Genomic DNA, 15,192 nt, shown 5'->3' with positions numbered 1-15,192 from the left:
GTGGGCCTGCGGGTGGGGCCCCAGGGACTGACTCACCCCCATTCCTCTGCCTCTACAGGAAGTGGGCAGAAGGATGGGCCTGGAAACGCACAAGGTGGCCTCACTCTGGAAGGACCGGGCTGTCGTTGAGATCAACGTCGCTGTGCTCCACAGTTTCCAGGCACGTCTGCTGTCTGTGGGTTTGAAGGCGCTCTGGTTAGAAGGTTATCTGGTGCAGACGCTCATGTCATTCTTGATTTTCCCCTTACAGCTTTGCTCATTTATTTGTGCATCCAAGTGTTGACCTTTATGTCAGGTGCTGGGGACACAGAGACAAGCCTCTCAGGTCTTCTAGTGTAAACTTGAATGCTTCTAGCAACAGGCAACTCCTTACCTTTCAAGACTGGTCAGTCCTGGCGTTTGAGCACTGAATCCTGTCCTCTCCCAATTTTCAAGGACTTTTATTCCTGAAAATCCTCCCCCTCTCATGGCAGCTGTCTCCTTATCCACTGGATCATTTCCAGTGATGACCAATAAGGTGTAATGATTCCCATCTCAAAGAGATAAACAACTAGCCAGCCAAATACTCCCCCTAAGCAGCAACTACCTTGTTTTTCTACTTCCATTTACAGCAAAACCAGTGATGTGCTAAGTTGCTTCAGTCGTGTCCGACTCCTTGTGACCCATGGACTGTAGCCCTCCAGGCTTCTCTGTCCATGGGATTTCCCAGGCAAGAATACTAGAGTGGGTTGCCATGCCCTCCTCCAGGGGATCTTCCCAACCCAGGGATGGAACCCAGGTCTCCCGCATTGCAGTTGGATTCTTTACCATCTGAGCCACCAGGGAAGCCCCCAAACCACTGAAAGACCTCATAATACAGTCTCACCTCCCACCTCCTCCAGTCAGGCTTTTATCCTCCACAGCTCTGCCAGTCACACTGGAATTCTGGCTTTTATTCAAACTCACCAGGATGGTCCCCCCCCCCGCCCCCGAGGGCCTTTGCACTTGCTTTTCCCTCTGCCTAGAACTCTTGCCACAAATCATCCTGTGACCAGCTCCTTCCCTTCAGCCAGGTCTCAATTATCACCTCTTCAGAGCAGCCCTCTCTGACACCATAAAAATGGCACGCTCACCCCACCTTCATCCTCTTATTCCTTTAACCCTTTCTTTTCCTTCACAATCCTTATGAGATCCTGACATAGTCCATCTCTTCCTTTCTGTTTTTCTTTATGTGTTCATTTTCGGCTGCACTGGGTCTCCGTTGCTGTGCACGGGCTTTCCCTAGTTGCTGCGAGCGGAGGCTGCTCTCGAGTTGTGGCGCGTGAGTTTCTCATCGCAGTGGCTTCTCTTACTGTGGAGCGTGGCTCTTGAGCACGTGGGCTTCAGTACTTGCAGCCCAGGGGCTCAGTAGTTGTGGTGTGTGGGCTTAGTTGCCCTGTGGCATGAGGGATCTTCCCGGATCAAGGATCGAACCCATGTCTCCTGCATTGGCAGGTGGATTCTTAACGACTGGACCACCAGAGAAGTCCATCTTCTTTCTTTCTTTCTTTGCCCCATTAGAACATAGGCTCTGTGGGGCAGGGACCTTTTCTCTCTTGTTCACTGCTCTACCCCTGGAGCCTAGAAGAGTGTCTGGCACGTGGAGATGCTAAAAATGTATTCATTGGATGAAAGAACTAGAGCCCACGTCCACACGAGCAGTGGTTACTCTTGCTTCCCTATCTGGGCAGCAGCATCCACCACACACAGCAGGCTTGTTTCTGTGTGGGACTGAGCCCTCTGGCCCATCTGCTGCTCTCTCTCATATAAACACTCCCCTTGTGGGAAGGAGCCATGGGACGTGTGAAGCTATTATTGATTTAGAAGCTGGGATCATCTCCACAAAGCTGGCAGATGTCCTGGAAGCCCGGCCACTGGGCTGAGAGTCATTCATTCATTTAGCAAAGTTTTATTGTACATTTTTCATGTGTCAGGCACCAGGCCAGGGCAAGAATATGAGCAGTGAACAAAACAGACAGAAACCCTGACCTTGTGGAAAGTAGTGGGAGCTGACTTTAAACACCCAGTAAATACATATGATCATGCAGTGTTCCCTAGGGCTGGTCACCCTATAGAAAGGTCAAGCTCGTGCCTGATTGTGGGGAGTAGGGGGCATGGGGAAGCTCTGAGATAAGACAGAAAGAGCATCCTGAGGCTGGCCCAGCTTGGGAAGGCCCCAAGGCTGTGGACCACACATCCTGACCCTGGGATCAGCTCTGACATTGGCAGGATGTGGGTACGTCCCAGAAAATCTGCTGACCCTCAGCAGTCTCCTGACCACTGCTGACCACATCCCTCCACTGCTTGAGAGTCTCCAGGCAGGACTTCCCCATGACCCTCCTTTGGGGTCAACTTCAAAAGACTTGGGCTCATTTCCTCATCTGTAAAACAGAGATAATAATGGTACCTCCCTCACTAGGTTACAGTAAGAATGAAATGAAAACCAATGCAAATTGTTTAGCTGCGCTCCCTGACCCACAGTAAACACTCAAAAAACATTAGTTTTGTGGGTTTTTTCTGTTTTATTTATGTATTGGCTACACCGGGTCTTAGTTGCCGCACACGGGACCTTCAGTCTTCATCACAGCATGCAGGATCCTTTAACATTGCAGCTTGAGGAATCTTTTAGTTGCAGCATGTAGAATCTGTTAAATATTAATAGCTCCTCAACTAGGGATCACACCTAGTCCCCTCTGCCTCCCATTGAGAGCTCAGGGTTTTAGCCACTGGACCACCGGGGAAGTCCATCATCAGTTTTGTTGTTATTATTATTTATTACTGTCACGACCATCCTCACCACTATCACCATCAGCTCCTGAGCCTAAAACTGGTCTGGCATCCAGCAGCTGCTGTGTGAAAAGTGAAGTGTTAGTCGCTCAGTCGTGTCCGACTCTTCACCACCCCATGGACTGTATGTAGCCCACCAGGCTCCTCTGTCCATGGGATTCTCCAGGCAAGAATACTGGAGTGGGTTGCCATGCCCTTCTCCAGGGAATCTTCCCGACCCAGGGATCAAACCTGGGTCTCCTGCTCTGCAGGCAGATCCTTTACCGTCTGAGCCGCCAGGGAAGCCCCCAGTTGCTGTATATTTAAAAGTTTACAAGGCGTGGCTAGTCCTGCTAGTCCCTCCACCAGCGGGCTCCTCTCTTGCCTCCTGGCCTGGTCGCAAGCAATGCCCGTCGGCTGCCTAACTTGTACCCGTCTCTCCAAACTCACCTCCTCTTAGAAGCTTGTCTCTAAAGAACTCACCTCCTCTTAGAAGCTCTCTAAAGAACTCACCTCCTCTTAGAAGCTGTCTCTAAAGTCCCCCATCTCTCCTCCGGGACCCTGTCTGAACGTAGCCCTCCGTCAGCACCTGCTCCGACCTCCGTCGTGGCTTCTATCAGACCATGTGAAACGGCCGAGGTCCTTCTGCCTCCCCCCAGTTGGAACATGATCTAAGGCAGAAACGGGGCTGCGTCTTCCATCTCCATATGCAGTGGCTGGTAGATAGAAATAATAATAGCAGCTAACATTTACTGAGCATGTTTTATGCTTCACTTGTTAACTATTTTAAGATTTTCAAAAATTATTTTTGGCTGTGGTGGGTCTTCGTTGTTGTGCACAGGCTTTCATCCGGTTGCAGCGAGTAGAGGCTACTCCCTGCTTGCTGTGCGTGGGCTTCTCATTATGGTAGCGTCTCTTGTTTCCGAGCACAGGCTCTAGGGCACATGGGCTCAGTAGTTGCAGTGCATGGGCTTAGCTGCCCCGTGGCAGGTGGGATCTTACTTCCCAGACTAGGGACTGAACCCGTGTTCCCCCTTGCAGGCAGATTCTTAGTGATTGGAGCCCCAGGCACATCCCGTATTTATTGCATCCTTTCAACAACATGATGATGTACCAACTGTTACCATCCCCATTTTACAGACGAGGAAACTGAGGTTAAGGAACTAATAGCTCAAGGTCACAGAGCTAATGAGAGCCCAAGGTTTGAACTACTCCATGAAACAAATGTCTCTTGACTGCATGAGTTGCTCCAGACAACGTGGCTGCTCTTACTGGATCATTCCAGGAAGGCTCAGGCCCCTTGGATTCTAATTTTAAGACATGGGACATGCCATGGTGATAATAAGACACAGTGGTAATTTGTCTTCCATACTCTGTAGTTCCCCCAGGGCTTCAGCCCTCCTCAGAGATGTCTAGTTCCTTCTTAGCTGAGACAGCCACTCCTTTGGGAGGTGATTCCTGGAACTCTCTGCCAACAAGTGACAAAAAAGGCACTGTGCTTTGATTCAACAGCATCCAGGGAGCCATTTTCTGGGAGTTTGGGGAGAGTGTGAGCATGGCCTGAGAAGCTGGACACCGCCCTTGGAGCGCCAAGGGCGGCAGCCTGTGATCTGAGGGCTGACCACGGCTATTGTGCCTGCTTGGGCTCCTCAGAGGCTCTGGCTGTACCTTGCATTTGGGTATTTATTTTCATCAGTGAGAATGGGCCCAGGGGATTGCATTCCCTTTTTACAGATTGCCAGGCCCTCCCATAGTCCATCCGGGAGCCCTGTAGCTCACTGGCCACTCTCCTTACTCCTCTCATCAACTTGCCTTCTTGCCGCCTTCCGATTTAGAAGCAGAACGTGACCATCATGGACCACCACTCCGCTGCAGAGTCCTTCATGAAGTACATGCAGAATGAGTACCGCTCCCGAGGGGGCTGCCCAGCTGACTGGATTTGGCTGGTCCCCCCGATCTCTGGAAGCATCACCCCCGTGTTCCACCAGGAGATGTTAAATTACGTCCTGTCCCCTTTCTACTACTACCAGGTAAAAGAGGGGGCTTCCTCTACTCTCTCTTGGGAGCTCAGGGGTGGAGACAGACTGTGTATCTGCACACGCGCGCGTGTGTGTGTGTGTGTGTGTTTGAGTGTGCATGTGTGTGCTCACTAGTGCAGGACATACAGGGAAGAATCAGGGACACAGAGGCATATATTTAATGCTTTCTGGGCTTCACTCAAGGATGCTTTTGTCCATTTCCACAGAGGTGAGGCTGAAGGAAACACCTTTCATTGTCCCTTTAGTAGCCCAGTGCTCCACACGCCCCTTGTGCCCGCCTGCCTGGGAGGGGCGTAGACAGTCACAGAGCACCGTGGTGAGGAGCCTGGCTCCCAGTCACATACATCTGGGGTGATTCTCCCACTTCCTAGCTGTGTGATCTCGGGTGGGTCATCGCACCCATCTAAGCCCTGATTTTCTCATCTCTGAAAAGAAGGCTATCAGCTCCATGATGGCAGAGGTGGTCAAGAATCCTGTGAGCCAGTGCACGGACAGCTCACCCCAGTGCCCTACCCAGAGTGCACTCAGGAACTGCCACCCAGTGAAACAGGCTCTTTTTTTCCTTTTTTTTTTTTTTTTTATCCAAAAGGACCTTGGTTAGATTTAGGGAGGAGCTTCCTTGCTCTAAAGGTGAGAAGGAGGGTGACTGACTGCCCAGGACACTGTGGGCCTGTTGTCACAGCACCTCCTTCTACTCCCAACAGCATCCCAGGTCAGACTATGCATTATATGCAGTCTATATAGGCTTCCTAGTGATGAGACATCAAAAGGAAAGAGACATGTGGCCCCTCTTTCCAGGGGGACAGTTGAATGAAAATCAGCTGATCTGTGCCAGACAGGAGCTTCAAGTTTGAGGGAGACAGACAGACGCAGCCCTTCCCTCTGTGGCTTGCCTCCCCACCCCCACCCCCAACTTACGAGGGGCACAAAGGGCCCTCTGTCTCTCCACGCCAGAGCCAAGCCAGGGTCTGTCTTGCCCACATAACTGGCCTCTTTTCTGAAGGTGGAGCCCTGGAAAACCCACGTCTGGCAGGACGAGAGGCGGAGACCCCAGAGAAGAGAGATTCGATTCAAAGTCTTGGTCAAGTAAGTGGGAGCGGTCAATGTTGACATCTGAATGGCAGCCCTTCCTTCTAGGCCTTGAAGGACAGGGAACAAAGAGAAATGATTTGGAGGGTCTTCTCTGGCAGGCCAGTGGTTAGGACTCTCGCTTCCACTGCGGGGTGTGTGGGTTTGATCCCTGCTGGGAGGTGCTAAGATCTCACGTGCCTCATGGCCCAAACACTAAAGCGTAAAACAGAAGCAGCCTTGTGACAAATCCAATAAAGACTTTAAAAATCTCTTTTTAAAAGCATATTAAAACTATTTAAAAAAAAAGAGAGAGAGAGGGTTTGATTTCCAGATGTGCGTGCATGATAAGTCACTTCAGTCGCATCTGACTCTTTGCGACCCTATGAACTGTAGCCCGCCAGGCTCCTCTGTCCATGGAATTCTCCAGGCGGGAATACTGGAGTGGATTGTCATGCCCTCCTCCAGGGGATCTTCCTGATCCAGGGATCGAACCTGTGTCCATTATGTCTCCTGCATTAGCAGATGGGTTCTTTACCGCAGGCGCCAGCAGACCCCAATTCCATGGGTCACCTGCCACCTCTGCCCCAGAATTCTCGCTCCTCTATTTTCCCAAAGGACCTGAGTGGCGGGTTGAGCAGGGGAGGGGAGTGAGACAAGGTCCATAGCTGGTAAGAAACCTGGATTCTTTTCCCTCAACCTGCCCTGCTTTAAGTGCAGGGCCCCCGTCTTCCTTTTTGGAAGGCTGACTTGGCACCTACTCTGTCTGTCCCCACAGAGCCGTGTTCTTCGCCTCGGTGCTGATGCATAAGGCCATGGCATCCCGGGTCAGAGCCACGATCCTCTTTGCAACAGAGACGGGGAGATCGGAAACGCTGGCCCAGGACCTGGGGGCTTTGTTCAGCTGTGCCTTCAACCCCAAGGTAGCCGCCTCAGCCTGTGTGTGGGGCAGTCTGGGACCAGTTACAGTGGTTGCTCTGCTCCCAGATAGCCCTGAGCCTCAGGACGTACTTTGCAACTCTGTAATAGAAAGAGAGATATGTGTCCCAGGATTCCCAACTTCCCAGTAGGTAAGCTTTTCATAGTGTTCCAGGAAACACAATTTGAGAAACATGTTCCTAATGATGCCAAGTCTCCAGATACACGAGCTTGTCCCAGAGGAATTTTATTCACATTTACAGAGTACCTCCTATACGGGGTGTGGGGCTAAAGGCAAAGGACGCAGAGAATGGATAAGAGGCAGAGAAATAAAACGAAACCTCGAAGGGTGACTCATTCCCTCTAGCGGTGTTGGATTTGAGCCTCTGTCACTGAAGTCACTGAAGGCATCCCGGGTCAGGCTGGCCTGGGTAGAAACCTGAGGCCCTGACGTATTTCACCTGAGATTAGCTTCAGGCAAAGCATTTGTGTTCCCAAGATGCCAAAGGAGTTGAGCAATTTTGTAACCCACTCATCCTGTTTTGTGAAAAATATGTCCGCATTCTCAGAATCCGAAATAGCGGTGGAAGTGGTAAGACGTGATGTGGGACATGAAGTGTTTTGGAGGCAGACCCCCCAGGGCTGGCTGATGTGCTAGCTGTGGGAGAATCAAAGAACCGAAGATGCTGTGTGCAAATAGGTTCGGTTGGCAGGGACTTGTTAAGTACTTACCTCCTCCGTGCCAGGCCCCGGGGGACAGAGCTGATGACAGGGACCCAAGCCCTGGATGCCTGGGGAGGGCGTGGAGGGAGTCAGCCTGGGAAGCGAGGGCTGACGTCCACCCTGGGTGCTCTGCAGGTTCTCTGCATGGATCAGTACCAGCTGAGCCATCTGGAGGAGGAGCAGCTGCTGCTGGTGGTGACCAGCACTTTTGGCAATGGAGACTCCCCTGGCAACGGAGAGGTGGGTGGCCCAGGGGTCTGGAGGCTGGTAAGGGCCCGAAGGACCAAGGAAAGGACATGGGGACTTAGCATGTCCTAAGGAGGGCATTTGGAAGTGAGAGCTCCGATCACTCTGGGTTGCCCTAACGTTAGCCATCAGCCTTCCTCCTTGGTAATTACTGGTGCATACTCGAGCCTCCAAGCCTATGACGTGCTTAATATATTTCAGTAAATTGACCTGCCTTTTTAAATTCAACAATTCATTTTTAGAGGAAACTTTATATCAGTCTCACAAATAGAAAGCCAGCAAAGAGTGGTCCCACGTAAATCCAATGAAAGTCAGTTATTGAATTTTAGCCAGATACTGTTGCCTAATCATGGCTTGCTTTGTTCTTCAAAAAGAGTAATAAGCGAGTATTAGAGAAGTGTTAAGTCTCCATTGGCAGTGATCTGAGATTTTCCCCTAGTGTTCAGGACAAGAAAATAAAATAATTGAAACAGGAGTAACTATTTAAAAATTATAGAAAAAAGAATATTTTCCCACCATGTGATTTGATACTATTTTCCATCTGAAGTTATCTTGGAAAAAAACAAAAGAAAGTGAAAATGTTAGTTGCTCAGTCATGTGTGAGTGAGTGCGACCCCGATGGACTATAGCCTGCCAGGCTCCTTGTCCATGGGATTCTCCAGGCAGGAATACTGGAGTGGGTAAGCATTCCCTTCCTGGCCCAGGGGTCAAACCCAGGTCTCCCGCATTGCAGGCAGGTTCTTTACTACTGCACCACCTGGGGAGTTATCTTAAGTTTCTGGGAAATCAGGGTTATTTCAGAGAATATGGGACCAATTGTCAATCTGACAAGAAGAAAGGCTCAGGTCCCATCAGGAGACCCTTTAGAGATACCCTGCTATTAGACAGCAACCGTCCCCCGCCCCAGCCAGGGCTGGGCTCTCCTGGGTCCCCCATCAAAGGTCAGGCCCCCATGAGTTGCTGAGGCTGAAATTGTCCCCGAGTCCCAGCCAGGTGGTCCACATAAACCAATTTCCACGTGAGGATCTTGGACTTTGTCCTGCCAGATCTGGCCAGTTTTCAAATGAGCCACTGGATGACTAGGAAAGCAGTGCTCTCATTAATCGTGTCCTGAGACTTCTATTATTCTCTTTCTAGAAACTGAAGAAGTCCCTCTTGATGCTGAAAGAACTCACCAACACGTTCCGGTAACGCCCTTCCCCGCTCCCAGACTCTGGGTTCCATCTGACGATGGAGCTGGGGATGTACAAGACGGGGATTTCTCTGGGACGTCCAGGCCCAAAGAGAGCCTGTCCTCAGGGATGTCATGGGTCAAAGCAGGAAAACCAAGTACCTTTCTTGGGTCTGCAGGCCAGGGGTGGGGTTGGTCTTGGGAGTTGATGACAACGTTCGGCAGTCAGGGAAGACAGGAAGGGGACGCGTGCCCTGGTGATCCTTGCCCAGCTGGCATGAACGTGTCCGGGGGCTGGCCTATGGCTTGTTGGCTCTGGGGCAGGTGGTGGGTCGGCTCACCCAGGCTCCATGCGTGTCCTCCTCCGGCAGGTACGCCGTGTTTGGCCTTGGCTCCAGCATGTACCCTCAGTTCTGCGCTTTTGCTCATGACATTGACCAGAAGTTGTCCCAGCTGGGGGCTTCTCAGCTTGCCCCAACCGGGGAAGGGGACGAACTCAGCGGGCAGGAGGAGGCCTTTCGCAGCTGGGCCGTGCAAACCTTCAAGGTCGGTTCACAGCTGGGAGCTGCCCCGCCACATGGGCAGGGAGGCTGTGGTGTGCTTGTGCCCCAGACACCTGTGCCAGGCATCCTGGGGGTCATCACCCCTATTGCGCCCTGTAGGCATGGTCCCAGTGTGGGCAGGGTCGCAGGTTGGAGGACTCAGGTCACTGCTGCACCCCAACAGCCCCCAGAAGAGCTCCACTGAGATATGTGTCCCCCAGGTGGGAGAAGGTGGATAAGATGCTTCCCTGCCCTTGGGGAGCTATGGTTTAAGATCTTTACCCCCTCTGATTATCCAGGTCACTTCCTGACATCCTTGTCCTGTTTCAGTGTCCCAGCTACAGAGAACTTGGAGACAGGGCTATCTCAGCAGGTCTTTAGGGCCTCCGGCTTGACCCCACTGACTGAGAAAACTCACTGAAGCGAAGTCTTTCACCCTGCAGCGGGGCTTATGAGCACCAGCTTGAGACAGGCTGGCATGATTCCCAAGCCCAGGTCTCCTCCACATGATTCCACATCAGGAAAATGGGAGAAATCAAACCTGTCTCATGGTGTGGGCATGCAGATAAAAGGAGATGCTGTCGTTACTATTAATATTCATAATAGCAGCAACACCTACTCCATGCTAGGACCAGCCACTTTATGCAGTCTTCATAATAGCCCTACCAGATAAGTGTCCTTAGTAATTAAAGCACTTAGCTCAGTTGTAAGGAACATGGTAGCCCCAGGGGTGGTGATGCTGCTGCTGCTGACAGGAATGGTCATTAACACTGGTCTGTTCCATCTTCGTCCAGGCGGCCTGTGAGACATTCGATGTCAGCGGCAAGCACCACATTGAGATCCCCAAGCTCTACACTTCCAATGTGACCTGGGACCCGCAGCACTACAGGCTCGTGCAGGACTCAGAGCCTCTGGACCTCAACAAAGGTACTGCTTCCCTGCACCACACGGAGCTTGTTTGCCCTTCCTGCTGGGGTGGGCATGTCTGAGTCCTGAGCCTATGGTCAAGGAGAACACTCTGTGTGTGTGTGTGTGTGTGTGTGTGTGTGTGTGTGTATCTGCATGTGTGTGTTAGTTGCTCAGTCATGTCTGACTTTGCAACCCCCTGGACTATAGCCTGCCCAGACCTTCTTTCCATGGGATTCTCCAGGCAAGAATACTGAAATGGGTTACCATGCCCTCCTCTGGGGGATCTTCCCGACCCAGGGATCGAACCCAGGTCTCTTGTGTCTCCTGCATTGGTAGATGGATTCTTTACCACTGTGCTGCCTGGGAAACCCAAGGAGACCACTAGGACCCTCTGAACGGAGGCAGCTAGTCTAGGGCTACCAGGCGTCTCTCTCTTATTGGGTCCAAGAATCTGTAGGGATGTAAGACCCAGGGCTTGTCTGGTCTCTGAGGAAGGGTATTCAGAAGGAAACTATGGGAGGGTGATGGAAAGAGAAGGGTGCTCCCGTGTGCCAGACACTGTGCTGGGCTCTTTGTCCACCTGCTCTAAGTGATCTCTGACACTCAGCCCAAGTGGAAAGCTCAGACAGAGAAACTGAAGTTCAGGGAGGTACGACAAGTTGCTAGTACGAGGCCAAGCTGGGATTTGGGCCCCAGCCTTCCAACTCCAGTGGCATCCAGGTGTTATAAAGGACATTTTGCAGAGGCAGTTCCAGGCTGTGGCCTGGGAACTCTGGATGGCCCCTATCAATGCTGTGCTCCCATGATTTCTCTTGTCTTGTACCACAACTACAATGGTCCTGAAGGTTTCTGCATGTATATCCTCAGCTTCATCTATGCTCTCCTGTGGATCCCAAGCCATGGGATGCTATAGAAATCCCCATACTGGGGGCATCTAAATTGCATTTCCCAGCACCTGGCAGCAGCACAAGCACCTTCTGTCAGAACAAGGGTCTTTATTTGTGATTGAGAAACATAGTGGGAAAAAAAGGCAGGGAAGGAAAATCCCAGCACCGTCACTGTGAGACACCCAGGGGAATGTCGGGTGTAGCTGACTCAGCGCGTGGAGCCTGCCCTGCCAGCACTTACGAGCCACGTCGCCACTTCACTGTTTCTCTATTCCACAGCCCTGAGCAGTATGCACGCCAAGCATGTGTTCACCATGAGGCTCAAATCGCAGCAGAATCTGCAGAGTCCGAAATCCAGGTAGAGCAGAAGACAGGACTTCCGGGGTGAAATTCCACAGATTTGACTTATTCATTTATTTTTGGCAGCGCTAGCTTTCTCTAGTTGCGGTCTGCGGGGGCTACTCTCTAGTTTCAGAGCCCAGGTGGTGCAGAGGCTCTAAGGTGCACAGGCTTTGATAGTTGCAGCGCATGGGCTTAGATGCTCCGAGGCATATAGGATCTTCCAGGGATCGAATCCACACCCTCTGTGTTGGCAGGCGTATTCTTTACCACTGGACCATCAGGGAGGTCCCCACAGATTTTATTTTAATCAAGGGAAGACCAAAGTAAGTCAGTCTTTGAAAGAAGAAAACAAAAGTGTCCGCTGGCCTTAGCTACGGTGCTATTGGTAGGACCAGCTAAACTGCTCACCCCTGTGGCCACCAGCACCTTCACATCAGGTCTCCACTAACCATGGGCCAGTTTTCCAGCTTGGGAATCGGGCACCTGCTTCACTTCCTGTCCTTTGTGATTTAACTATTTCACCAAAAAAACGAGGGCAAGAGAAATTCAAACCCTTTGGCTCTTAAGAACTTTCAGAAGTTTTGACAGGGCAGGACTTTTCCCTGCCGGGCAGCCAGTGTTGTCGGTTCTCCAGAGGTTCATCTGTGCTGTCCTTACATTGAGTAGCAAAACTGGGCTGTGTTCTAAGAAGAACCAGATTTGTGCTGACACTAGTAAAGCTTTGTCCCAATGCCCACGTATCTCCCAGTGACATGCTTTCTTTAGGCAGAGTCTGTGGCCAAGCTCTCGTGGAGGGTGGCATGGGAGGGGTACTGCCCACCCTCTCCCCACGGAGAAGCCATGGTCCCCATCAGCCCCCGGCCCTCTTGAGCACCCCAGCCCTGGGATGCCGGCAACCTGTGTTCATGGAACCAGGCAGGAACACGAAAGGAGGGCATGTTTCCTGGGGAAGCTGGCCCACCCATCAGGGAGCATGGGAGGAAATCCTGGTGGCGTCATCAGAGGCTTCTTTTTCCTTCTCCAGCCGCACCACCCTCCTGGTGGAACTCTCCTGTGAGGGCAGCCAAGCTCCAAGCTACCTGCCGGGAGAGCACCTCGGAGTTTTCCCATGCAACCAGCCGGCCCTGGTTCAAGGCATCCTTGAGCGAGTGGTGGATGGCCCTGCCCCGCACCAGCCTGTGCGCCTGGAGACCCTCTGTGAGAATGGTGAGCCTTATGCAGGGGAGCTTGGCTGAGGCGACCTCAGCATCCTCCCACCACCCCCCGCCAGTCCCACTGATGGGTTAGGATGCAAACACTCATCTAGTCTTGTCCTTCTGGCTGAGTAGGGGGCTCCTGAAGCCTGCCCCAAAGTAGCCTTGCAAATAGTTCTGGACTATTTATTCTGGGCTATATATTCTGGACTATAATAGTTCCAGCAAGAAGGGATTCTTCCTTGAACTATTTGCCCAACACCAGAGGCTGGGCTGTCTTTCCCCTTCATTCATTTCCTTAACTGGCCATTTCTGTTTATTGATTCATTTTTCCATCGAAATTTTAACCTCTCATACCTACATACCAGGGGCTTCCCAGGTGGCTCAGCAGTAAAGAATCTGCCTGCAATGCAGGAGACGCAGGTTCAACCCCTGGGTCAGGAAGATCCCCTGGAGAAGGAAGTGGCAATCCACTCCAGTATTCTTGCCTGAGAAATCCCATGGAACAGAGGAACCTGGTGGGGTGCAGTCCATCAGGTTGCAAGAGTCAGACGCAACTTAGCAACTAAACTATCACCACCACCATCTGTATAGAAAGAAAGAAAGAAAAAAAATGAAGTTGCTCATCAGTTGTGTTTGACTCTCTGCAACCCCATGGACTGTAGCCTACCAGGCTCCTCCGTCCAGGCTCCTCTGTCCATTGGATTTTCCAGGCAAGAATACTGGAGTGGGTTGCCATTCTGTTCTCCAGGGGATCTTCCTGACCCAGGGATTGAACCCAGGTCTCCCGCATTGCAGGCAGATGCTTTACCCTCTGAGCTACCAGGGAAGCCCAATACTATCTGTATGCTAACTGCTGCTAAGTCGCTTCAGTCGTGTCCGACTCTGTGCAACCCCATAGAGGGCAGCCCACCAGGCTCCCCCATCCCTGGGATTCTCCAGGCAAGAACACTGGAGTGGGTTGCCATTTTGTATACCAGGCTACAAAACATCTATATCCTGGGCTTGTGTGTGTATGTGCTAAGTCACTTCAGTCATGTCTGACTTTTTGTGACCCTATGGACTGTAGCCCACCAGGCTCCTTTGTCCATGGGATTTTCCAGGCAAGAATACTGGAGTGGGTTGCCATATCCTCCTCCAGAGGATTTTCCCGACCCAAGGATCGAGCCCATGTCTCCTGCGTTGCAGGCAGATTCCTTATTATTTGAGCCACCAGGGAAGCCCCCACCTGGGCTATATACCTGTGCTAAAATGAATGAGACTTCGTGTCTGCCCTCAGAAAACCTATTACTTAGTACAGGGGGCAGATATGCAAGAATAGTCATAATAATTACTATTATAATAATAACAGAAGTAGCCACCACAGGATAGAAGAAGGCTTTTCTCTAAATGAACAACTCTTCTACCTCTAGGGTGTACACCAGTCTTTGGTGAATTTAGTCACTGTGAGTCTGTGGTTCACCTGTGTGTGTACTGCTGAAGTTCAAGTCCATGCCAGAGAGGGACTGGACTCTGGTGCCTGGTTAGTTTTGCAGGATTGTGTCCACTTGGGTGCCCTTCAGGGGACTATTGATCAGCCTTTTCTAGCAGTCCTATCTCTGAGCAGCATCCTCCTGCACTTGAGTTGGGCACGTGAGCCCTTTTGCTGTTCCTGGAACCAGAATTTCAGTGTCTTCTCTCCCCTGGAGCTGGAGAGTGGAGGATGTCTGTCCCAGATGCCTTATCACTCTTTGGGAAACCTAAACGGGGCCTCTTTCCTATCCTGTCTCCTTTCTTCCCGCTTCAGGCAGCTATTGGGTCAAGGATAAGCGGCTGCCACCTTGCTCACTCAGCCAGGCTCTCACCTATTTCCTGGACATCACCACCCCGCCAACCCAGCTGCTGCTCCGAAAGCTGGCCCAGCTGGCCACAGAAGAGGCTGAGAAGCAGAGGCTGGAGACCCTATGCCAGGTGAAGGTCGGGGCTGGTGGGCGAGGCTGGGGCAGGGTCCCAGAGTCAGAGGGAGCCTGAGCCTAGAGCTGGTTTTTAAGCTTCAAGAGGAATCCACCCCAACTTCCCAAAGCGTAACTTGTCAAAGGCTGGTAGGAAGTCAGGCATCCTCTTCCATCCCATTTCTAGGACATAGTTAGTTGCATTGAGTGAACTGAGTTTTTTGAATGTCTGCAGGATGCAACCTAAGTGCCCTTCCTCAGAAATTAGCTAGAAAAGGAGAACCATTCTCTCTTGTATTCCCCACACCTGGAAGAAGCCTGGAACTCAGGAAGTGTTGGAGGATAGATGGTGTGGATGAATGGACATAGTGACAGATGTGTAGTAGTTGAATTAATAAATGAATGAAAGAATGCATTAACTCACAGGAAACTTTCTAGG

At 51.5% G+C, this 15,192-nt stretch overlaps 1 protein-coding gene across 3 annotated transcripts in view; it reads left to right on the top strand.

Annotated features, from left to right (window-relative positions):
- NOS2 (nitric oxide synthase 2) overlaps window positions 1-15,192 on the top strand; it is a 46,638-nt gene that overhangs the window by 25,617 nt on the left and 5,829 nt on the right. For all 3 annotated transcript variants that reach the window (XM_070772727.1, XM_019982493.2, XM_070772728.1), the window contains 11 exons: window positions 59-160; window positions 4,620-4,814; window positions 5,827-5,909; window positions 6,670-6,814; window positions 7,668-7,772; window positions 8,916-8,965; window positions 9,321-9,495; window positions 10,286-10,418; window positions 11,567-11,645; window positions 12,654-12,835; window positions 14,609-14,772. In XM_070772727.1, the coding sequence (XP_070628828.1) occupies window positions 59-160; window positions 4,620-4,814; window positions 5,827-5,909; window positions 6,670-6,814; window positions 7,668-7,772; window positions 8,916-8,965; window positions 9,321-9,495; window positions 10,286-10,418; window positions 11,567-11,645; window positions 12,654-12,835; window positions 14,609-14,772 (1,413 nt within the window). The remainder of the gene's footprint in view (window positions 1-58; window positions 161-4,619; window positions 4,815-5,826; window positions 5,910-6,669; window positions 6,815-7,667; window positions 7,773-8,915; window positions 8,966-9,320; window positions 9,496-10,285; window positions 10,419-11,566; window positions 11,646-12,653; window positions 12,836-14,608; window positions 14,773-15,192) is intronic.

This window comes from Bos indicus, chromosome 19 (genome assembly GCF_029378745.1).
Source record: "Bos indicus isolate NIAB-ARS_2022 breed Sahiwal x Tharparkar chromosome 19, NIAB-ARS_B.indTharparkar_mat_pri_1.0, whole genome shotgun sequence".
Lineage (NCBI taxonomy): Eukaryota > Metazoa > Chordata > Mammalia > Artiodactyla > Bovidae > Bos > Bos indicus.
Note: the sequence above shows the minus strand (reverse complement) of the source record. Positions and strands in the feature narration are given on the sequence as shown.